Source organism: Xyrauchen texanus, chromosome 49 (assembly GCF_025860055.1).
Source record: "Xyrauchen texanus isolate HMW12.3.18 chromosome 49, RBS_HiC_50CHRs, whole genome shotgun sequence".
NCBI classification, from domain to species: Eukaryota; Metazoa; Chordata; class Actinopteri; order Cypriniformes; family Catostomidae; genus Xyrauchen; species Xyrauchen texanus.
In genome coordinates, this window is record NC_068324.1 from 19033647 (window position 1) to 19058045 (window position 24399).

At 37.3% G+C, this 24399-nt stretch overlaps 1 protein-coding gene across 4 annotated transcripts in view; it reads left to right on the forward strand.

Moving 5' to 3' along the window:
- Positions 1-24399, forward strand: part of LOC127640176 (MOB kinase activator 2-like) — a 69578-nt gene that overhangs the window by 37224 nt on the left and 7955 nt on the right. Inside the window, exon 1 of one of the 4 annotated variants that reach the window (XM_052122601.1) lies at positions 14645-14805. The exons of the other annotated variants lie outside the window; for them this stretch is intronic. Coding sequence (XP_051978561.1) covers positions 14732-14805 — 74 coding nt within the window. The 5' untranslated portion in view covers positions 14645-14731. Of the gene's footprint in view, positions 1-14644; positions 14806-24399 lie in introns of those variants that run through there. 4 annotated transcript variants of the gene reach the window in all.

The window sequence follows — 24399 nt, forward strand, 5'->3', positions numbered from 1 at the left end:
ATCATCGTACTCAAACCACAAGGATATAGCTCCACGTTTACAAGAATTAAACCAGTTATTTTCTGTAACCGGACTATGGGATGGAAAGGTTTCTTTATTTGAAAATGTTTAAATGGATCTTATGTCGAACATGGATATTAAAATAAGCACATGAAAGCAATGTGATCACTATCATTGCATATAATCTGTACAAACTTTACTCCGAATGTCATTTTGTTTTGTGACTTACTGTTTACCCCTGTCTTGATCTAATGCTCTTTAATGTGTAATGGTACTCTGGTTTTTATATATTCTTGCATTCATCTAATAAAAAAACATACACTCTGTAAAGTGTTCCCTCCTCACATACATCCTGTTTAAAATAATAAACCAACTTTGCACCATTTGCATCATCCCTGAGTAATGATTGTACGGTGAGCTATATCTGTTTAGATTAAGTATTTTAGAAGAATTCTACATTAAATAGTCCATAATATTTCTGTGCTGTGGGCACTGTCATTGAAACAGACTGCAACGGAAGCTAATTTACGCTACTAAGCAAAGTTTCCACTCTGCAAACGTGGAAGAGTGATAAAGGCCTATTATGAATCTTTGTAAATTTAACCTCTAATCCAAACCTTAACCTAATCATAAAGTCGAACTCCTAACCGAATCTCTAAACCTAACCACGATGTTAATAGTAAAAACATTTTGTGTACCACAGAAGAAAGAAAACATCTGGGTTTGGAACAAAATGAGGGAAGGTTATTACAAATCATTCACGTACATCATTAATTTGTATTGCATAAATTCACATCGAATAAGTAACAAAATTTGTTCATTGAAGTTTCCTCTCTTAAAATAAACTTTGGATAGGAGGCTAGCTAAAATTGTATGCCTGTATTGTATCAATATTACATTCTGTTTGTTGATTAGTTGGTCTCTATGGGAATAGATGTTGTAGCTTTTCATGTGATCCAAGTCTTACGATTTTTCATGATCTTGTGTGAATTAGTAGGAGTTGTCATGAAACTATGTTGGAAAAATGTAAACATTTACATTGGAGTTGTGTGAACACCACAGGATAAAAAACTAAAAACAAAGGAACACAGTATAAATCAATAATATTGCATCATATTTGTAATTAACATAACATATCAGAGTCTGACAAAATGTACCTATTGGCGCTTCCAAGTTAATCATGAAAAAGATTGATGTTGACCTGTAGTCTCGAACATATTTTTAATTCTTCTATTTAATTGCCTTTGTTCATCAAACTATATGTTATAACACAATAGACCTTAGACAATTAGCCATACATTTATCCATAAGTTGTCTGTTCCATGGTTTGTTTCATAGTGCTAGTTCAGGTTGTCATATTGTTTGTAGCCCATCAAGACCCCCAGTTTCCCCATCTGTCTCTCTTGTGAAAATTACGTAACTGCCTCCTCCCAATGTAATAGACCGGGTTGCAGTGATGCCTCTCTTGTTCTGCCTCAGCAGCATCCTGAGCTGCAGTGCTAGCACCTGATAATGCTTGTTCAGCATCAGAGTCCAAGGTCACTCCATTCATTACTGGCTCAGCTGGAGACTCTTCACACATCCAGCCATTTAAAAAGGGAACTTATTCAAAAAGGACAAATTTATGAGAATAAGTGGTCTAGAGCAGGGGTTATCAAACTTTCCCCACTGACCGAGGATCTCTCATTCATAAAATATTTATATTTAAAAGAAGATTAAGGCACAAAATATTAAGTGTTGTTACAATATTGTCCTCTTAAGACCTGTTAAGCAGGATCTCAGCTGATGTTTATTCTTGACAGATGTGCCCCATTCATTTCTTTTCTTTCTTTTATTTTTTTATAATTATCCATGATTTATTGTATTCATATTGAGGGAGGTTACTATTACCATGGAAACCACTCCCTGACTTTAATGATGACCACATCTCATAACAGGAGTGATAGTTTTTGCAGTATTAAACTGTTTTTTGCCAGTCAGGAGCTTCATGCTGGAGGAGAAAGCAAGGAGAAACACTGTATTGCTTATACTAGCAGGTTTCTTTTATGTATGAAAATCCCTATTTAAAACAAACTCTCGTAAACTTATAGACACATCACATCAAATGAATCAAAACTGTTTACAGTTGTTTGTGCATACAAGTTAGATCCAATGAAGAGTGCGCCACAAGATTACAAACCTACAACATAATCAAGTTTGCTCACCTCTTTATGGAATATTGTGGGTTCAATGCAAGTTAAGCTCAGCCGACAGCATTTGTGGCATAATGTTAATTGCCACAGATGCAATTCGGTGGGGCATGTGGTGAGTTGTGTGTAGATGCTGTGGAGTATAGCGTGAGCCTCCTCACGCGCTATGTCTCCGTGGTAACGCGCTCAACAAGCCTGTGATAAGATGCACGGATCGACTGTCTCGGACACGGAGGCAACTGAAATTCGTCCTCCACCACCTGGTTTGAGGCAAGTCACTATGCCACCACGAGGACCTAGAGTGTATTGGGAATTGGTCATTCCAAAAAGGGGAGAGAAAAAAACAATATGCAGACAGAAAGGCATCCAATTTTTTTGTGGCCAAAAAAAACCTAACCTAAATGTTCAGTGCTTGTTTTTGGCTACACAGAGTTTCTAGTCATTCTGGTGTTGTGGATTTAATATCCCAAGGATGATACAAATGGGCTTGCTTTCTTCTAAATGCTCTCCCTCCCTACCACAACTAAGCTGCTTACAGGATAACAATTTTATTTACACATTATGAAACTAGACTCACATCTGGTTTGAGCTGCTGTTTACGTTTCTGCAACCAATTAGGACGCCGAGGCTGTCAAATGACAATATACCTGTTTGTTTTGGGGGGTTTATTCTAGAAGAATTCATAGTTTTCAGTTGTTTTCATTGAGATACTGTACACATCGTGGCAGTGAGAGACTTGTTAAATTAGGATAAAAAATTAAGAACATGAACATTTTATTAATTGTAAATTGCTGAATTACTTTTCTGTTGCTTGTTCAGCTCAGAAAATGCTGGTTTGATGGTGATGTTTTTGTAAACATGGAAAGATGTTTTTTAGCATTATAGTGGAAGACCTGCTAGAGCAGAATTAGGGTGGTATTCAGGAAAAGCAGGAAATTAGCATCTGAGGTAGGGCTGCAACTAACGATTATTTTGATAATCGATTAATCGAACGATATATATATACATATATATACACACAGGCGTGGCAAAAAGTATTGGCACTGACAAATTTTGTGTTTTGCAAAGTTTGCTGTTTCAGTATTTGTAGATAATTTTTTCACATGTTTCTATGGTATACTGGAAAACAATTATACGCATTTCATGAGTTTTAAAGGCTTTTACTGGCAAAAACATTAAATATATGCAGAGTCAATATTTACAGTGTTGACCCTTGTTCTTCATAACCTCTGCAATTCGCTCTGGCATGCTGGATATCAGCTTTTGTCCAAATCCTGACTGATCCATACTAGCCTTATCAGTGCTCAGAGTTGATCACAATTTGTGGGCTTCTGCTTGTCCACTCGCCTTTTGAGGATTGACCACAGGTTCTCTATGGGATTAAGATCCGGGGAGTTGCCTGGCTTCAGATCCAAAATTTCAATGTAATGATCTCCGAGCCACTTCATTATCACTCTTGACTTGTGACATGGTGCTCAATCATGCTGGAAAATTTACGAATCATCACCAAATTGCTTCTGGATCATTAGGAGAAGTTGCTCTTGCAGGACGTTTTGATACCATTCTTTGTTCATGGCAGTGTTTTTGGGCAGAAATGTGAGAGCACCCACTCCCTTGGATGAAAAGCAACCCCACACATGGATGGTCTCAGGATGCTTCACTGTTGGCATGACACCAGACACATGGTAGCGTTGACCTTTTCTTCTCCAGACTATTGATGTTCCAGATGTCCCAAACAGTCGGAAGGGGGCTTCATCAGAGAAAATAACTTTGCACCAGTATTCTACTGTCCAATCCTTGTACTTCCTGCAGAATTTCAGTCTGTCTTTTATGTTTTTCTTGGAGAGAAGTGGCTTCGCCTCACTGTGCGTGCAGATGCACTCACACCAACCTGCTGCCAATATTGAGCAAGCTCTGCAATGGTGGTGACATGATTCCGTAGCTGACTCCTCAGGAGGAGACGGTTCTTGCGCTTGCTCTGGGACATCCTGAAGCCTCCTGCACTGCAGTTTAACCTCTCACCTTGAAGTTCTTGATGATCTGGTAAATGGTTCTTTCAGGTGCAATATTCTTTGCAGCAATTTCCTTGTATGTGAGGCCATTTTGATGCAAAGTGATGATGGCTGCATGTCTTTCTTTAGAGGTAACATTGCGAACAATAACACAATGATTGGAAGCACTTCTTCCCTCCTTTTATAGCAATCAGTCTGCTCTTATAATCCAATCAGAATGATAGAGTTATTTCACCTGACTAGTACTCATTCACACTTTCCCAGGTGCTGCTGATATGATTAGTGAAATGATGTTAGCTGGTCATTTTGTGCCAGGGCCAAAACACAGTGAAATTTGGGTTTTTGTGATAAAGTAATTTTTTTTTCAGTTATTTAAAATACATCTGATCACTTTGCACAAAAATCTAGAAACAATGTGTATCAACACCACAACAGAAAACTTTACGAAACACAAAATTGATGTCAATGCCAATACTTTTGGCCACTGTTGTATATAACAGCAGGGATAGACAACTTGCCGCCCATGGGCCAAATCCAGCCCGCCAATCATCTTTGTCTGGTCCGGCAGATTTTTCATCAAATTGTCTCGCTAGCTGAATTACCAGAGCATTCTCTGTGCAAAACTCAGCGTTCATAGGCTTGAGCCACAGCAATCATTGGTGAGTTTAACAATGCTCATTAGCACATGCAACAGCATTCAGCCATCATCAGTTGCGTGGACCGGAGTGCATGTTTAAGCTTTTCTGGTTATAGTTTAGTTACACTGATTTGCTAAACATGGATCACACCGTTTAGATGAGCATTTGATAGCGTATTTTTTCAATCAAATGTATTTTTATAAAATTGCTTATTTGCGTGGAGTCTGGTCAAATCTACAGATGTAAAAATGATCACCGCAGTTGTGACAAATGTTGTCAGCACATATGCACATTAGGCATTAAAAGAGAAATCGATTATGAAAACTGAACGTTCAAAGAAAATGCACCAACAACTTTGCTTTTATTCACTATTCTTGAAGTGTCAAATGATCATGTCTCATCTGTTCACGGTCTGTAGGGCTTGGAAAAAAATTATAAAGTAAAAATTATCCTGCAAATATTCTGATTATACTTGGTTCTATACAGCTTTGAGTCAACCCTCTCAATCACAAACAGCATCAATAAAAATCTGGCTCCTGCACTTGCTATTGTGTGCAAATTCACAATGTTTGCAGGACAAATGTTTGAAAATTACATTTAAATGCATTCTTAAGTAAACATTACATTTTTATATGAACATTGTTTTCATATGTGGGTTGATATTGTGAGAGGGCTTTAACAGGTATAAATGTTTCTCTTCAGTTTTAATAATTTGTAAACAATAGCCTTAAAATGTTAAAATGATTATTATGTTTTTTGTTTGTTTTGTTTTTTCAAAGTAAAGTTGATAAAAAAAAATCTCCAAGAAAGTAGCTGAAGAGCCCTAATATATATATATATATATATATATATATATATATATATATATATGCTAATTTGGTACTAGAAAATCACTTGCCATTATATCAAACACTGTTGAAAGCTATTTGGTTAGTTAAATTAAGTTTAACATTGTCATTATTTTTGTTTTGGAGTTGCCACAGTATGCAATAGACTGGCATTACTTAAGGTCAATATTAGATCAAAAATGGCAGCAACAAAAAAAGAAACCGCTTTCTCTAGAAACTCATCAGTCAGTCATTGTTTTGAGGAATGAAGTCTATACAATGCTTGAAATTGCCAAAAAACTGATGATTTCATACAAAGGTGTACAGTACAGTCTTCAAAGACAAAGGACAACTGTCTCTAACAAGGACAGAAAGAGATGTGGAAGGCCAGATGTACAACTAAACAAGAGGATAAGTACATCAGAGTCTCTAGTTTGAGAAATAGACGCCTCACATGTCCTCAGCTGACAGCTTCATTGAATTCTACCTGCTCAACACCAGTTTCATGTACAACAGTAAAGAGACGACTCAGGGGTGCAGGCCTTAATGGGAAGAATTACAAAGAAAAAGCCACTTTTGAAACAGAAAAACAAAAAGAAAAGGTTAGAGTGGGCAAAGAAACACAGACATTGGACAACAGATAATTGGAAAAGAGTGTTATGGATCTTAACCCCATTGAGCTTTTTTGGGATCAGCTAGACTGTAAGGTGCGTGAGAAGTGCCCGACAAGACAGCCACATCAATGGCAAGTGCAACAGGAAGCGTGGGGTAAAATGTCACCTGAGTATTTGGACAAACTGACAGCTGGAATGTCAAGGATCTGCAAAGCTGTCATTGCTGCAAATTCTGTATTTTTGGATGAGAACTCTGAAGTAGTTTAAGAAGTTCTAAAAAAAAGTTTTCAAATTGTAATAGTAATTTTAAAAGTTATTAATTAACTGTAAAAGTTATTAATATCCTGACTATACATTATGATCAGTTGAATGCCACTTTGGTGAATAAAAGTACCAATTTCTTTACTTAAGAGCAAAATCTATACATTATTCCAAACTTTTGGACGCCAGATATATCTTGATTATTATATAATGAATTGTCTTTATTTAGGCACATATATTGATATACAGTTCATTGCAATTAATCAGCATCTCATCTAATTAATTTGATCAAACATTTTAAGCAATTAACAGCCAGAGTAACATTATTTTTCACTTGGGTTGTAAATATTGGTGGAAAAATTGTGAAAAAAGGCTAGAGCTTTGACCTGAAGCTCATTTAGCAGGTTTGCTTTCCAGTCACTTGAGCAACTATCAGACAATTGACTCATCACCAGTTGACATTTGACCCCTCAAGGTCAGTATGTCGCACAGTTGCTGTCTGGCTGTGAATTTCCTTCTTGCACATCCCCCACCACCACATAGAATGGTGTGAAAAGGGCAACTTGTCCTGCAGCATTTTGTGCAATCTCCTCGTCCCTCTCTGACACGTTTCCTGTACAAACATTAATCATGTGGTACATCTAGTGGAATATCCTTGATTATGGGCGTATAAAATGCTTACTTAAATAGGTTTAATTGTAAGGCTGAGCAATATATAAAAATTCATAATATATTTGCCAGTCTTTGCTGGCAATGTAAAATGAAGCAATGTTGTGAATATTGTGATATTTTTTGTGTGCTTTAAATTTTCCCATTAAGTTCCCAAAGACCATGTCATATTTGGTTGAAATTATGCCCTGCTGTTTGAATAAAAAATGATCCACCCTTTGGGCATAAACATTGAGGTATAAATCAAATATTGTCCAAAGGCTGAGAAATGTTAAGATCACCCACCCTGTTTGATGGTAATCCAGTCTGAGTAATGATGAAGGAATTTCCCCTTTTGACAGGTTATTTAGAGACACATTTGTGGTATGTGGCTCTTTATTGCTCAAAGTTTTGTAAGAACCATTGTTGATGCACCTCTTTCTCCAATAGGGGGCAGTGTGCTACCTGAAGCACACAAAAGGATGATCACCTCTGCAACATTTGTTTGAATTCTACCTCTTTGTGCCCTTGAGTGGAGCTCTTATTCAAAGGTTCACATTTTAACCAATGCAACTTTCCACAAAATGATTATTTTGCTTTGACCTTTCTATTTTTACTCAAACTCATGCCATCCAGTTCGAATAAAGTATGTTTTTGTGACTATTCATGCCAGATAATTACATAGCATAATGTCTATCCACACTGATGAGGACTGTCTGTCATCTTTTATGTCTTTATCCTCCAAACAAAGACCTTGATTAGCTTTTCCTGCCTCAAAATCCAAGGATCAAAGGCTCTGCCTCCATAATTTCAAACACTTAGCTGCTCTTTTATAAGATGAATAAAGCCAATCCTTTCCACACCTCTATTGCCAAGTCTCAACTGATGTTGCTATGGATTTACAGCTTTATACCATCATTAAGTCTATAACCCAACTCACTTGAAACTGTATTTCTTTAAATCATTGTAACTGATGGTTTTGGTCGGGGGGGTACTGGCACGATTAACAATCTGTTTATCTCCCCATTTGCTGGCAATCTGTATTGATGTTTGTTATTTAGTAATATTTATGGAAGTTAATTGTACAACTTCAGGTCACAAGTAGTGCTGCAGCGAGGGATGGGTGTTGCAGACTTCCTCACGATATGATGCATTTTACATGCACTTCAAAAGGTTTTAATTCAGTCAGACTAAAACAATAAATCATCTCGTCATGTAAACATTTCAGTCTGACTGAACTCAAAGGAGGACTAACACACATTTGTAGCTCGGCTACATCAATCCTGTATACTTGTTAATTGGACCACAATTCGCCTCAGTGTTCCGAAAGACAGAATATGCCCAACGTGTATTTAACCCTCTGCAATTGGGTTCCTGCCTTCAAATATTAGATTACGCACTGTGTCACGTGTAATTGGACTGACAGACTGACTGACTGCAGCATAACTACACAAACCTCGCTGTAGCATCATAAGAACTGCACATGCTGACTGGATTGCAATTGAAACTGTGCAAAATGTGCAAGACACTCACGGGTGAATTCACTAAACAGATGCACCACTTTTGCGCATGGTATTTCAGCACAAAAACCTGCATCTTATTCACTTACCACCCACAATCTAGTTTACGTAGGCACAGTCAGCTTTAAAATTGTGCTGCGCTTGAAGATTTAAATTGTCATTCCTTTCCGTGCAATATGCCTCCTTCCTTTGTAAATTAGGCTAATTACAGATTGCACATCATTCACAAAAATTGCACAGTGAAATTGACATTGCACAAGTTCTGCCAGATAAAAACAGGCAGTAAAATTAACGTTATTAAAAAGAGATGTTTGTGTACATTTTCTATCGACTATATCAGCAGTAATTAATCAAATAATGATCAAATGATATAGAAAAGTGTTATAATCTAGCATTTACATTAAGATATGCGGTGTAGTCAAGCGCACTTTCGGCATGTTTAAGGGGGCTTTCACACTAGCACTTTTGGTGCGCACCCCGGTTCGAATGACGTCAGAGTTCGGTTCGTTTGGATGATGTGAACGCTGTCTTCCGAACTCGGGTGTGCACCCGCGAACCGTACTCGGGTCCGCTTAAAAAGGTGGTCTGGGGTGCGGTTCATGTGAACTCCAGTACGGTTCGCTTCGGTTCGAAATTGTCTTCGGCGGACAGCCCGCTGTCTTTTGAACGATTTCAGTATTTTTGCGGCAGACAGACGCAACTGTGTTTCTGTATCTTGATGTTGAAAACAAAACCAAAGGTTAAGAAAAAGAAGAACAAATGTGAACCGAGCAAGTCTATTCATTGAATTTTGACGCCTTTTCATTTCGAGGTTATCAAGCAACACGATTACGCACCAGCTGCAGCTTGATGACGCAAGCGTACCGCGGTTCGGATACAAATATATAATGTGGGCAGGGGGGAGGGGGGAGCAATCGAACTCAGGTTCGGAACAGGCAATCGAACCAAGTGTGAAAGCCCCCTAAGACTATTCAGTTGTCTGGATCACAGTGATGTTGTTAGTTCACAGTGGTCTGCTGCATACTTCACTATAGCACTCCGAATCGGACCGCAAGATCGAAATTGTGTATGCAAAATGTGTCCAGCAGCGATTTTGTGGGCGCATTTGCACCTGTGCCTGATCTGCATAATTCCTTTAGTGAATCGGGCCCTAAACCAGCTCATTATTCTTCATAGTATATTCCTCCCTCTGTGAAATGGCGCAGTCAGTTTTAATCTCTCTTGTGCTGTTCACTTCACATTTGTCCAGTGTTGCTCCTGAGAAATGTCAATTTTAGAGTTTGCAATTATTTAGATGACCTCTTGATTCGTTAGTTGAACTGTAAGAAATGTAAATAAATACACACTAAAAGATATATTTCGATGAAATCTCTTTTAATTACCGATTTGTACTGTATCAGCTCAGTTCTAGCTAGTTTTAGCTAACAACTGTTTTGGAAATCGATTAATTAATTTCTTCCGATAATCGATTAATCAGATAAAAAATACATTTAATTGAAAAAGCATATATTTCAAATGCATTTTCGATTAGGAGTCCTCACTGCTGAAAAAAATTGGTCTTGGATAAGCATAAATCCATGTGGGTTCTTCATCTCCAAAACAGCTGAAGCAGCAGTGAGTCTTTAGGGTTTGTAGATTTGTTTTTCCCATATACAGAACTGAACAGGAATCCTCCGACCTCAAGAATGCGGCGTGTGTGGTGAGGCCTTCAGAACATGCTGCAACATGCATCCAAACTGTCTTCCTTGTTTTCCCTAACACTGTTTCTTTCATGCTGTTTTCTTCCTTTCTGGGCATTTACCTTTACATGTTAGGGGCTGCTTTCTGTTTTATGGCCCCTAGAAAGTTGTGCACCTTTTTTTTTCCGGTAATAAACAGGCAAAGTAATGTTATACTTGCATTATTTTGCTAGCTTAGTCGCTTTCATTATCTGATTTTACACATTCCCAGAATTTTAATGATTCACATGTACTTGTTTAAGCTAAAATTAAATTTCAAACAAAATTCATAACAAGGAAGATTTTCAGTGCTCCAAGAAAACAAAGACAGTATTTTTCCATAATGTTTTTCATCCTTGAATTTTTATCCATCTATCTTGCTTTTGGTGCTCCCCGCTGTGTGTTTTCTTAGCCGAGAGCGTAACATGTTGGTGCAGGCAGTCGCTTCCCTGCATGAATGCATCATAGGATGTAGAACCATTTTAATAAAAGGGCCTTATTCCAAGATATCTTTAGGACAGCAGGTGAGAAGAGTAGATAAGACCTACAGTATATTCGTGTGGCAATTTACTTTTAATCTATTTTACACACTTTTTATGTGAAGATTCATGCTATAAATAAAGATAACTTTGTAAAGCTTGTACAGTGGGGTCCAAAAGTTCAAGACCACTATTGAAAATACTTTTTTTAATTTGGCATTTTTCTTATTTAAAGCTACACTATGTAAGATTTGTTTTTGTTAGAAATGAAAAAAATGTAATTAATGAGAAAGTACACCAAAAATCTGTCTTCCAAACCATGTCTTTGCCATACCCCAATTCACTATGGTAATCCTAAAATAATTATTTAGATTTTAGAGCTGTCGGAATGGATTTGGCGGGAAATTACATACGTCCATCAGTCATCTGTGTGTTTTTACATCATGTCCATAAATAAAGAAAAGAAGGTCCGGAGCTACTACAGCACCTGTAAATGTGCGGTGATTGGTGTGGTAGTAGTTTGAAGCTGAAAACTTCTTCAGCCTCAACACTTGAGCAACATTTACCTTCAATCGTTCAAAAAAGCATTCCTCTGGGGAATCACCCGTTTTCAAAATAAAGAAACCTCAAACCAAGAAGAGTCTACAAGCAAAAAGGGAAAGCGACAGAGCCCGTAATAATAAAACACGAAACAACATAAGCTTGGCTTTTTCAGAGGTGGTGACATCTCCGAGATCTGAATGGATTTAAAACCGACCCAGAGATGAAGTTTTTCTTGCTCGACAGGTAAGATATTTTTCTGGTTCGATAGTTAGCCAGGTAGCTTGCTTAGTGAGGTAGTTCATTAGATAGCGTTAGCCACTCTAATGGGGAATTTTATTATGGACTGTGGTACTGCAGTGCTTGATTTAATTTTCGAGGAAGGACAATGGTGTGAAAAATAAATGCAGAGACTATTTGCACCAAGTGTAAAGATCAACAAAAAGCATCTTTGCACTAAGTGGCAGATACTCTCACACCCGTGATTAAATACAGTATAGTGGCATCATATTTGGAGTCCCACAGACACCCTACTCTAACCCCTAACCTTACCTTACAAAAATTAACGATGGTTTTACTAAAGTAACCATAGTATCGCCATAGTATTTTTCTAGTAAAATCATAGTAACCACAAAATTAAACATGGTTACTCTTAACTGATATTAACATGTTACTGTAGTAACACCATGGTTAGTACATCAGAACTCTACAGTTTCCACCAAAATACATGGTTACTGTAATATTACTACAGTTAAACCTTGGTAAATTTGATCCGGATCAAATGCTTCTCTCAATTCCCGACCTTCACTATGACTAAATCACTGCAAGGAATCTCTTTTATTTATTACTATAAGTAGTATTATAGGAACTATTAAGAGTAGAGACATGGTAAAAAGTATGTCATGGGGTTGGATTCGAACTTGGATCACCAGCGTTACAACACATGCACATATCGTCATTACACCCAAAGCTACTGTAGCTGCACTCTTTGTCGTAAAATCCTGTGTTTCCACCAGACTATTGGAGCACAAATAATCATTTGGATATCTAATCTCTTAATCCACTAAATGTCTAACCCGTTAACCAGTTTAATGTCTCTGCCCCATCGTGAAAAATTTAAATATGCCCGCCTTCATTTGATCAGCAGTTGACCCCAAATAAATCTGTCATGGCTGTCTTGAGTTTGGTCTAATCAGTGGTGGGCGGAGTTAGTGTAAATGGCCTCTGCCAACAAGATGGGCTATTTGCACCTGGTGAAAATTGAGTGCCTCAGTGTGACCCCCCATTTTTATTTTTAAAGAAAAGGATGGATGAGTCAGTAATCTTTTTGTGGTAATCAACATTATGCCACAAATGCTGTCGATTGAGCTTAAATGACCCCAGAATGAAAGATCCACAAGCTAATTTAAATTGTTACTGTAATAATTTAAAGCAAAGTAGTAGTTTTGAAAAAGGTTCCAGCTGCATTTAAAGCATTTCTCAGATTGCAACATGATTGTGTGCTGGTTTTATCTGTCATCTCGCATTGCCCTCGGCACTTCAGCAGAGCTGGATTACTCCATTCGCTGGATGCTTCAGCTCTGAGCCTAATGTGCTGTGTATGAAGGGATTTTTTCTGTTTGCTTTGTCCTACAGGAATGTTCGTTGACTTTCTTACCAAACGAGTTGAGCGAGCCATGTGACCATGTGATTTCGAGCTTGAGGATAACAGTAATTGTTTTGGACAATGAGGAAAACTTTTTGATAGTTGAGGAAAAATGTTCCCTCCAACCTTTTTCTTTATCCACATCAAGATTTTAGTTAAATAAAGAAAAAGAAGCAAACATATAAAGCCATACTGCCAGACATGACAACTTCCCAAAGTATTTCATGTCAACTATCCATTTATTGTGTTTTTCTTTTGTTTGTTTTCGTACCAGGCAGAGTGCACTTATTGGATACGATTCATGTCCATTAGGTGAGATGGGCAGTAAACATGAACCATGCTTATGCCATGCCTACTCACTCTGGTATGATGTCACTTTTTTCAGATATGATGCCTTGCCCTACTGTACAATATTGTTCTTTAATTGGTCATTCAACAGAACATGACTAAATACTTAAGACTGAAAGTAAATGGCTATGCAGGAAGCGCGTCCTGGAAATCAATGACTTAATTGTGTTATCAGACACGACAGATGTTGCTGGCATGTCGTTTCAGTTGTCTGGTGAATCAGTTGGTGAGTAAACATCACATAAAGAGGGTGGGACCAGACTGAGGCTTTGGATTGCAAGTCCAGCACCTCATACGTAACATGTGAAGATTGCTGAGATGATATGCTATTTTTTAACCATAAGGAACTTTCTAAATTTGGCATTATCTATTGTTCCTGTTTGTTTAGGTTAACAGCTAAAGTTTGAGGACGTCAGAGTACGTCAGACTAACCTTGCTCATTACAACATATATGTGGTTTTATGATTCACTAGCTTCAATATTTTCCTTTTGTGGAAGGATACAAGATCCCATTTACGAAAGTAGTTAGATTATGGAAATATTAATGTCCTACCATAACTTGTATGATACTTTCAAGTGAGATACGAATAAAAACACAGGAATTAAACCAAAATCTTACCAATATTACTACAAATAGACTTGGTCCACTTCATAGTCACCTACAATTTTCTGTTCTGTATTCAATGAAAGTGTAAGGGACAATTTTAATTGGTGGGGGGGGGGGTTCTCTCATGTTAAGTATATTAAAGTTGCCCAGAATTATCCAATAATTTTATAAATGTTTGGATGAGGCCTTGAAATCCTTTGTTTCACTATCGCCAGTCAAAGTGACGCTGAAACACGTTCCTCTCAGTGCCTCCGATAGGAATTTGTGTGTAGTTTGGCTTCAAGCAAAGATCAGTGTCAGGCTGAATTGTTTTGTGTTTTTTAACCTTCGAAATACTGCTGAAACCTGTGTAACTCTGATGTGTTTTGGCTTTGAATTAAGAACTGTTCTCTTTTTTTTTAATCTCCAATAATAAAATATGAATCCCTCTTTCCAAGAGGAACAGCAGATCAACCACAACACTCCACGCCCCTTCTTTCTTATGATTGGCGTTTACAAGTTAGTCCCCGCCTTTACGCATTTCTGATTGGTTGTCCTGTGGTGGGACTTGTTTCATGAACTTTATTTATTATATACTCACTAGCGAGAGTTTAAAACATCTGCTGAAGGGAAAGGGAAAGACCGGTCAGTTCAAAACTCCCCGGACTGACAGGCCATCGTTTTAATTGTTCTCAGCACTTCGGATATGCACTCACAGAAAACTCCTAAAAGCGGATTAAGTTGCAAGATGGTTCTTCAGGCTATTGGCAAAGTTTTGAGGTAAAGTAGCATTGTTTTCATTAAATCTGGTAGATCAATCTGCCAGCACCGACATGAACCGAATTCAGATCTGCAAAAGTTATTTCGCTTTAATAATATGTTCTATAAATTCGGTGCATATATATAAGCTACATAGGTTTATAAACAATTTTGCGATGCTATTGCAGATACAGTATTTAGTGTGCATTCAGTAGACTTTTAATTGCATTTCATTATTCTCAAATAATGATTATTCCATAAGACAAATTATAAAGCATGCTTATAGATGATGTACTTTAATATAAGCCTAAAATAATGTATATTAGAGGATAATATTTTTTTAAAGCCATCATCCACGCAAAATATTTTACTTAAGTGAGTTAGCGTAGCCTATATCTAAATTTAAAAACTTTTATATTTCATTATTGGTGCATGACGCTTTATAATTCAATGAATGATGTCATTGCTAGTCATTAAAACGTTTCGCGCTTATTCATAAATATGCATGACACGTCGAGGATTCTCAACCAATCGGATAGTTGTGATCGAATTTATTATTCAATAACATGCACGAATGTATTTATATATTTCGATTACGGTTGTCTGATTGGTTGAGGCTGCTGCACGTTTGTCATGCATATTTAGCCTATGAATATGTCTGAAACATTTGTTTGAAAACAAAACGGATAGATTAAACCCTAAAACGACTGTAAAAATAACAATTTAAACAACTTCTCTTTTACTCTCTAATTGTTTTAAGGCTCAAATAATACACAAGTTTTGACAGAATTAATGTTTGATTTTATAAAATTAAAAACTTCAAATTTCTGCTTCTAAACCCTCCAAAAGTGCCCCCCCCACCCCCCCTTCACTTCCATTGTAGGCCCCTATGTCTCACTGTAACCTCAATTTGTTTTTGTTTTTTTGTCCAAATACATTTTTGTGGTAATCAACATTATGCCACAAATGCTGTCGATTGAGCCCGGAATATTCTTTTATAAATTAACATTTGGGGCATGACCAGAGCAGTTGTATTAAAATTAATGGGAGGAATCGGAACACCCAATGTGTCTGATGTAAAAAGGGAAGTCCTACCTTAATACAGGTAAAAGAGCCAATCACCTTTTAGATACAGACATAGCCTGTCAGTGAACTCAAGAACACGCCTACTGGACCAGCCTGACAAATAGTCCTTTTTAGTGTGATCTAATGTAAAGAGCACAATTTGTGATACCATTGTTGTCAGATTTAAATGCTGATTTGAAATATGTTGTTTGATTATGATCTTGACCAGTGGGGATTTCTTTAAGACTGCAAGGGAAGCTCAGCTTCCCCTATAATGTCAAAAAAATAATGTCAAATATGTACTATTGTGTAAACAATTTATTGACTAAAAATGCGTTAGAACACATTCATCTCGAAGACGAGTTCGTTCAGAATCAGCTACATTACATATAGCAGGTCGGCTGACTCGATTTACTTCTCATACATTCCCGTAGCGTCAGTGCATTTCCCTGTTGAAGCCGAGCGTCCATTGACTTCAATGGGGCTGCTATGAACAGTTTTTTTCAGTGCTCCGAAAATAGACGGTCATTGGATAAATGCTGCGATTATGTCCCGCCCACGGACGCTCAGCGTCTCTGGGGGTGAATGAGGAGTGGGCTGGCCGGACTCCGGGCTTCAGCGTGATGATTGGAGGATCTGTCGAAAGACTGCATCTCCTTTTGATTGACAGCGAATCTGTACTATAAGAAGTCACTGAAGCTATTTCGCGCTCAGTCCCATCGCGGATTTCTCAAGTGTAGTCGAAAGACAAACTGCTGCAACCTATTTCTTTATATTTGTTTGGCGAAATTGCTAGTCAATTTGCATAATACATTTCACACAATTATACACCACATTCCTTGTTTCAGTTTTACCAAGTTTAATATATTTTGTTTTAGAGCGTTCGTTCGTTAATTCATTCATTCATACAGTTGGCTAGGCTAGCGTCGTACGGGTGAAACTGCGCATGATGGCAGACGGTGCTAATATTGTCGACCTGATTTTGGCGAAGCCATTTGAAAGTCTTCCTTACGAGGAAAAAATTAGAATTAAACAGCAGGGCAGATCAACACCTAAGACTGATTTAGTGCAAAAAATAGGGTAAATAAGTTTATAATGTAGGCCGAAAATGAGCTTCCCCTCTTTGAAAGACCTGCAGCCGCCACTGATCTTGACCAACCATTTTGGAGATTTCTGTCTTTACACATTCATGTAAATACGAGCTGTACTTTTATGTCGCTTGTATCCGTAGAAAATAGCTGCCCAGGAGCGTTACCAAGATGGCTGCAGAGTGGACTGACTTGCCTTGTAAGGGACTTTGGTTTGACTGGGTGTAATTGATGTATAATAAAATGTCCAAAAATCTTCAAGAAATGTTTACCACAGACCTTATTTTACTCTTAAATCTAATACTGGCATTATAAAATCCCATAGAAAAATCCTAGGACCCTATGCCTAAAAAATGCTGGGTTTTTGGACCACATCTTGAACAGCTCTTTACTCTGATCTCCTGCCTTTCTTCAAAAACTGTTCATGTATGTGTGGTATTTAGTGTTCATAAATCAACAAAATGTGGTTGCCATTTACATTTTACCAAGGCACCAATTGTATGAATCAGTAATGACCCAATGTGCTCATGAAAATGTCTAACAACATTTGCAAAACCCATTTAACCTGAAACAATTGACTTAATAAATGTAACTTAAAGCCATTTACTTTTAATACTTAAGTGCATTTAATATCAGTTAGTTTAATATTTTCACTTAAGTATTTTTCTCAGAGCTACTTTAACTTTTACTCAAGTATGACGATTGGGTTCTTGATATTCAACATTGCCAGAATTGAATGTGGCACTTTTATAGTATAATTTTAAGGAAGGCCCCTCTCCTCACCCACCTATCTGTTGTGATGCTGATGATCTGTGCTTGTGCCGTCCCCATGGTGCTGTTCATGTGTTTAACACAATACTGTCATCTTAATGGCTCTTCACACACTTTTCATGCCCATAAGAACAAGGAAGTCCAAACTTGGCTAGACAGATTTGGCCAAAGACCAGAAGGCACTTGGGTAGATGTGTTCAAAGCTACTGTAGTTGTCCAGTGAGGTTCAAATATATATCTCATTATTTGAATTTTTAGGATCTTTTTATAGAATTTGCAGCCTTCAGATAGTGGACTATGTTAGATTTTGGAACTGCCACAAATGGAAAGTACCATTTCTTTCCACTTCCCAAGCGAACACAGTTAGCGACTGATGGCGATAATCTGAAAATAGCATAATATCGACCTAATCAATCACTACCAAGTGTTAAATTATACATTCAGCTTAACGTCTCCAAAGCAAAGAAACTATGCAGATAGAGATTACTGAAAATAATGAAACCAATTTGTTGACTGCCTTTTACTGATCTACAGATTGTAATAATTGTAGTATTGGTATGCATATGGAGGCTTTGAAGTTCCCATGCTTGTTCTCAAGAGTTCTGTTTGAGTCAGAATGATTTACCAATGTTTAGATCTTCCAGCAGATGCTGGAATGAGAATGCACACAACGTGTTGCATAATGTCAAGCCTCTGGCATAGTTCATCTTGGAGATTCTGAACAGACTTCTCCTTAATGACTTAATGATTGTCAGATGGTGTCAACCAGCTATTTATTTTTTTTAATTGTTAAAAGTTCTCTTACCCAGTTTCTGGTCTTTATCCATCCCAGTCCTTTGAGGAAAGGCCATAAATGTTACAGGTACTGCCATGATCAACACACTGTCAGAACATTTTCATGCGCTGCTATAATTGAGCTACATCTGTTTAAATTTTTTTTGCTAAGAGAGTCAGCTAAGAGGTGCCTCATGTCTCATGTCACCTGTCTTTCAGAATATGAGCACATTACCGAGGCCAATTGTGGTCCGATAAACTTATTTATGTTCTGATCAAAGTAGAGCTACTATTGCATTATTTAGGTCCGTTAGTTTGACTAAGCAAAAGACTGGTACACTTTTAGTCTAATATCAAACTTTTGAAGTGCATGCAAATGTACTGACTGTGTAGTCTTCCATTCTTTGGAAGTGCTGGGGGGAAGAAAAAGGAAAGGAATACCCAGGAATGGATTCTTGGAATCCTAAAATTTTATGCCAACAATTTTGTTACGTCAATACCCCAAATTAGTTGATATTCAAAGGCGAAAAAAAGGTTTGTGCTTCCAGAAATCAGAGCGCACATTGTTTTATTTTAGCCATTCTTTGTAATTTTCCAGGAAGTGCCGTTTTTACGTAAATTATGCGGCACAGGACAAATTCTCAAGCCATTAGCTAGTTAATTTTAGGAGAAAGAAAAACTTTCTTGCTGCCAGCAGCCCTCTTGTCACACACACAAACACACCATGCCTACTCATAGATGTTTCCCGCAGAAATCTTTGCCATAAAAGGTATTGTAGTTTTCAGACTCTCAGGTCAAGCCAGAAGGTTGTGACTAAAGACCTGTATCGTCAACACAGCTGGAAACAACATTTGTGTTTGTTCTTGTGTTTGAGTTGTCCAGTGTTTATCAATCACTAAACCTGCGTTTCTCTTCATTGGTCATTCTATGCTCCAATTTAACACCAGTTTGAGAAACAATGTTCTCTTAAGGACCCCTCTCCGGTTTAAGTCTGCATTGTGTTGCGAGAATTAGTTTATCCTTTTAATCAGAGGAGGGGTGTTGTTTTGCAAGAAGCAGATTGTTTGAGCTCTTGTATCCCATCAGATGTGCCGATCCATCAAAGGCTCTGCAAGATGTTCAGATCTTTCAGCTGGCTCAAGCCTCAACTTCCATTTCATTCTCTTACCAGCTGGACCTGACAGCTGCCTGCTTGCTGGTTTCAATTGATATTGTCTGATCCTTTAATGTAAATCATGTAATCTGATCCTAGATCAGCTGTGCAGGTTCTTCAGTAATACTTTTGGTCAGGTTAAGGAAGATCAGCTGAACCCAGATCAGTTTTATAGAATTGTGCTATGAGGAGATAGATTTGTACATTTCGAGAAGAAAATGTGACTCACCACAGTGCTAAAAAGTTGGGGAGTTTGCCAGGGCATTGCTGTGTGTGTTCAGTTGCTAAGGTGTTTTGAGTGTTTAGGCCTTAAATATTTTTTTCCGATATGCATTGAATAGACACCTTAGCCAAATATTTACTCAGTTTTCACTATTCCTGACATTTAATTGTAGAAAACTTTCCCTGTCTTAGGTTAGTTAAGATCACTACATTAATTTAATTTAATTTAATTTAATTTGACCAATTGTCACACATTATACATACATTTCTGCATATACATGGTGAAATTATTTATTTTTCACATATCCCAGCTAAGCTGGGGTCAGAGTGCAGGGTCAGCCATGATACGGCGCCCCTGGAGCAGATAGGTTCAAGGGCCTTGCTCAAGGGCCCAACAGTGGTGTCTTGGTGGTGTTGGGGCTTGAACCCACGACCTTCTGATCAGTAACCCAGTGCCTTAACCGCTGAGCCACCACTCATTATTTTAAGAATGTGAAATGTCATAATAATAGTAGAGAGAATTATTTATTTCAGCTTTTATTTCTTTCATCAAATTCCCAGTGGATCAGAAGTTTACATACACTTTGTTTTCACTTTGTTAGTATTTGGTAGCATTGCCTTTAAATTGTTTAACTTGGGTCAGATGTTTTTGGTAGGCTTCCACAATTTTGGCCCATTCAGAACTGGTTTAACTGAGCCAGGTTTGTAGGCCTTCCTTGCTTTTTCAGTTCTGTCCACAAAGTTTCTATCAGATTGTGGTCAGGGCTTTGTAATGGCCACTCAAATACCTTGACTTTGTTGTCCTAAGCCATTTTCCCACAACTATGCTTGAGGTCATTGTCCATTTGGAAGACCCATTTGCGACCGAGCTTAAACTTCCTGGCTGATGTCTTGAGATTTTGCTTCATTATTTCTACATAATTTTTCCTTCCTCACGATGCCATCTATTTTGTGAATTGAACAGTTACATTTTTGTTTCATCAGACCAGAGGACATTTCTCTTACCAAAAAGTAAGTTCTTTGTCCCCATGTGTACTTGCAAACTGTACTCTGGCTTTTTTATGGTGGTTTTGAAGCAGTGGATTCTTCCTTGCTGAGCAGCCTTTCAGGTTATGTCGATATAGGACTCGATTTACTGTGGATATAGATACTTGTCTACCTGTTTCCTCCAGCATCATCAAAAGGTCCTTTACTATTGTTCAGGGATTGATTTGCACTTTTTGCACCAAACTACATTCATCTCTAGGAGACAGAATTCGTCTCCTTCCTGAGTGGTATGATGGCTGCGTGGTCCCATGGTGTTTATACTTGCATACTATTGTTTGTACGGATGAACATGGTACCTTAAGGCATTTGGAAATTGCTCCCAAATATGAACCAGACTTGTGGAGGTCCACAATTTGTTTTCTGAGGTCTTGGCTAATTTTTGTTGATTTTCCCTTGATATCAAGGAAAGAGGCACTGAGTTTGAAGGTAGGCCTTAAAATACATCCACAGGTACACCTCCAATTCAGAAGCTAATTGCCTAAATGCTTGACATAATTTTCTGGAATTTTTCAAGCTGCTTAACCTGTTGATACACACCCCCTTTTTGAGCACAAACCATGAAAATGACATACCTGAACTTAAATGGTTGTATTTTCTGGGCCCTTTGGAGTATGGACACAGTTGTAGTATCTTTTGAAAGAATTTTCCCAATTAATCAGATATACGTTTTTATTTTTTTAAGTTAGAGAAGATGAAGTTTATATTAATGGAAATAATTTGTGCTGAACATGTGTTAATCTAAAAAAACAATAATAAAAGTAACAAACAATCTAGAAATGCAATGTTCTCAAAGCCACAAGTCTTAAGAAGTTACGTTTCAAATTTGAAGATGATCTAACAAAACTGAGGTTCCTGCAAGCTTTCTTCTCTGTAAAATCACTGGCGGTGTTCAGAGTAAAATTAAGGCTCCGCCTTTCAAGATGATACAATATCTGACTGCACTGCTTGGCTATTATGAATAAAACTACGCCCCGTTTTTAAAAATAGACTTTGGAGACAGGCTCATTTTGTTTATGAGACTCTAATATATAAGATAATATACAGTTATACAACATGAATGCTGCTCAGATTGCATAGTTTGTTGAAGAACGATGTTGAAGGGTAATTATTTCATGCAAGATCTCATGTAAACCATGGAGAATATATCAATATTTCTCAGAATTATAATTTTTATGGACAAAAAGTGCTATTGGATGTTTTTCAATGAATGCTTGTCATGGACAATTGACTCAAGTGTGTTGAACTGGATCTTGTTTTCATAAAAAAATTTATGAACTCCCGTTGTGATATTGCATGATTTCATTTGTACGCCTGGCACACATAACTAAATTGCTGTTTCTGGAGCATTGCTATCATGAAACGGAGATTGGATATCACTGTTGAACCCTTAGACCTTTTGAAAAGATGTATAATATGTTAATATTAATTAAATTTATAGATGTAAATAATATATTAAATGTAAGCATTGTGACGTCACTACCGCATGCAGGCGATTGCGTATCAACGGGTTAAAAGAACATTTAACTTATTGTATCTGAATTGTGATATAGTCAATTAAAAGTGAAACAATCTGTCTGTAAACAATTGTTGGAAAAATTACTTGTGTCATGCACAATGTAGATGACATGACTTGCCAAAACTATATAAAATCTGTGGAGTGGTTAAAAAATTAGTTTTAATGACTTCAACCTAAGTGTATGTAAACTTCTGACTTCAACTATATGTAAAGCTTTTGTTACACTAGACTTTGAGCATGCAAAATTATTTTGGACAGGATATGATGTCACTCTCGAGGGTTTCTGGTTATAATAAATGTTACAAGCTATCCATTTATCAAGACTGTCTTCTCACTTTTCTGCAACAATAAAACCATGTTATTTGCAATCGTTGTATTGAGCCATGTGGTCTGAATTCACAGCCGAATGCAAAATGTCTTTGCACGAGCGTGTGTTTCCAGTCTCTCGCATTCGTATGGGAGTGAATGCAGCGTGAAGTTTTGTGGATTTCATCACAAGTTTGTGTAGAGTAGAACTTGCTTGCAAGCCATAGTGATGTCACATTTGCAAGTGAATCCTCATTTGGAGTCTGTTCTTCTGTTATTTCTTCAATGGTTCACAAATTGTCTGAATGATTTGGTAGTGAATCAAAATTATTATGAAAAAGGATTACAAGATTTTATAAAAGTCTGGAAAAGTTAAATTATTGGTCAATAAAGGAAGTACTCCTGTCTTGGGATGTAACAGTTCAAATTTCTCATGGTTCGGTTTTGTATCACTGTTTTAGGGTCATGGTTATTATACGGTTTGGTATTTGCAATGTTCAGAAATAAAAATATTACTGCCAGATCTAAAGTAAGAATACACTATGTGGTAAATACTTCAACAGGTTTGCCCTTACAAAAGTCATGGTTTTACTAGAGTAACCATAGTTTAATAATAATTGTAACCACAAAATCAACGTTTTGTTTTGGTTATTGTCATGGTTAGATGGAAACAACTTGCATAACTGTTGTAAAACCAATTGTATCAAAACCATGATTTCTGCTAAAATACAACAACAACAAAAAACATGGTGACAGCAGTCATTGTTATTACAGTCATGATTACTACAATATTACTGTTAGGAAAACCATGGTTAATTTTCTTAGGGACCTTAACTTGAAGAAAATAATAATTATAATTTTCTCTCATTACTAAATCAACATTTTAACTCAATGGTCTGCAATATTACACTGCATGCATCAACATAAAGTGCATTTCAAGAGAAATGTAATAGTGCAAATTTTCAATTTGTGGTATCATGTATGTCCTTAGCACAAAACAGTGTGGGACAAGTTTAATACGGAAAAGAGTTAGGGGTTTGTTTTGCTCAAATACACGAATAAAAACACATTCAAATCAACAACAAAATCAGACTGCCACTGTTCCAATTTCAGTATTGAGGTAGTTTGTTATTATGGCATCTGTGGACAGTTTTCCATTGTTGTAAGAAGACCCAGCATTGCCCTCAAATAGAATGCTCTTTTTTTTGTTCTGGGTCGTTATTTCCTTCATATTTTGGATTCATGTTTTTCTTTCTGTGTCTATGACCCCTATAAAAATGTCCCTGGCTGTGAATTGCTTCATAGTGTGAATTCCCACTGTAATATATCCTTGTTTCTTTCCTGTTATACACATAACACTAATCCTACACGGTAAACAGAACGACTTCCGAATAAAGTTTACCAGCCTTCCCACACTCTAGTGATGTTTTATCTGACCATGCTCCATGATTAACCCTTGGTAGACCTTTGAATTCATTAAACTTATGACCTTAGGTGGGTGATATGAACTTTCCCACTCAGAAGCAATTCAATGCGGCATGAATCCCGCCAATCCCACCAAGTAATTCCTTTGTGTTGGCTTCAGTTTAAAAGAGGTGTTTATGGACTTTTGAGTCTGAGATCGACTAGGTTTTCTTCCTGGACGTGTGGTAGACTATTGTGTTTGAAGAAGA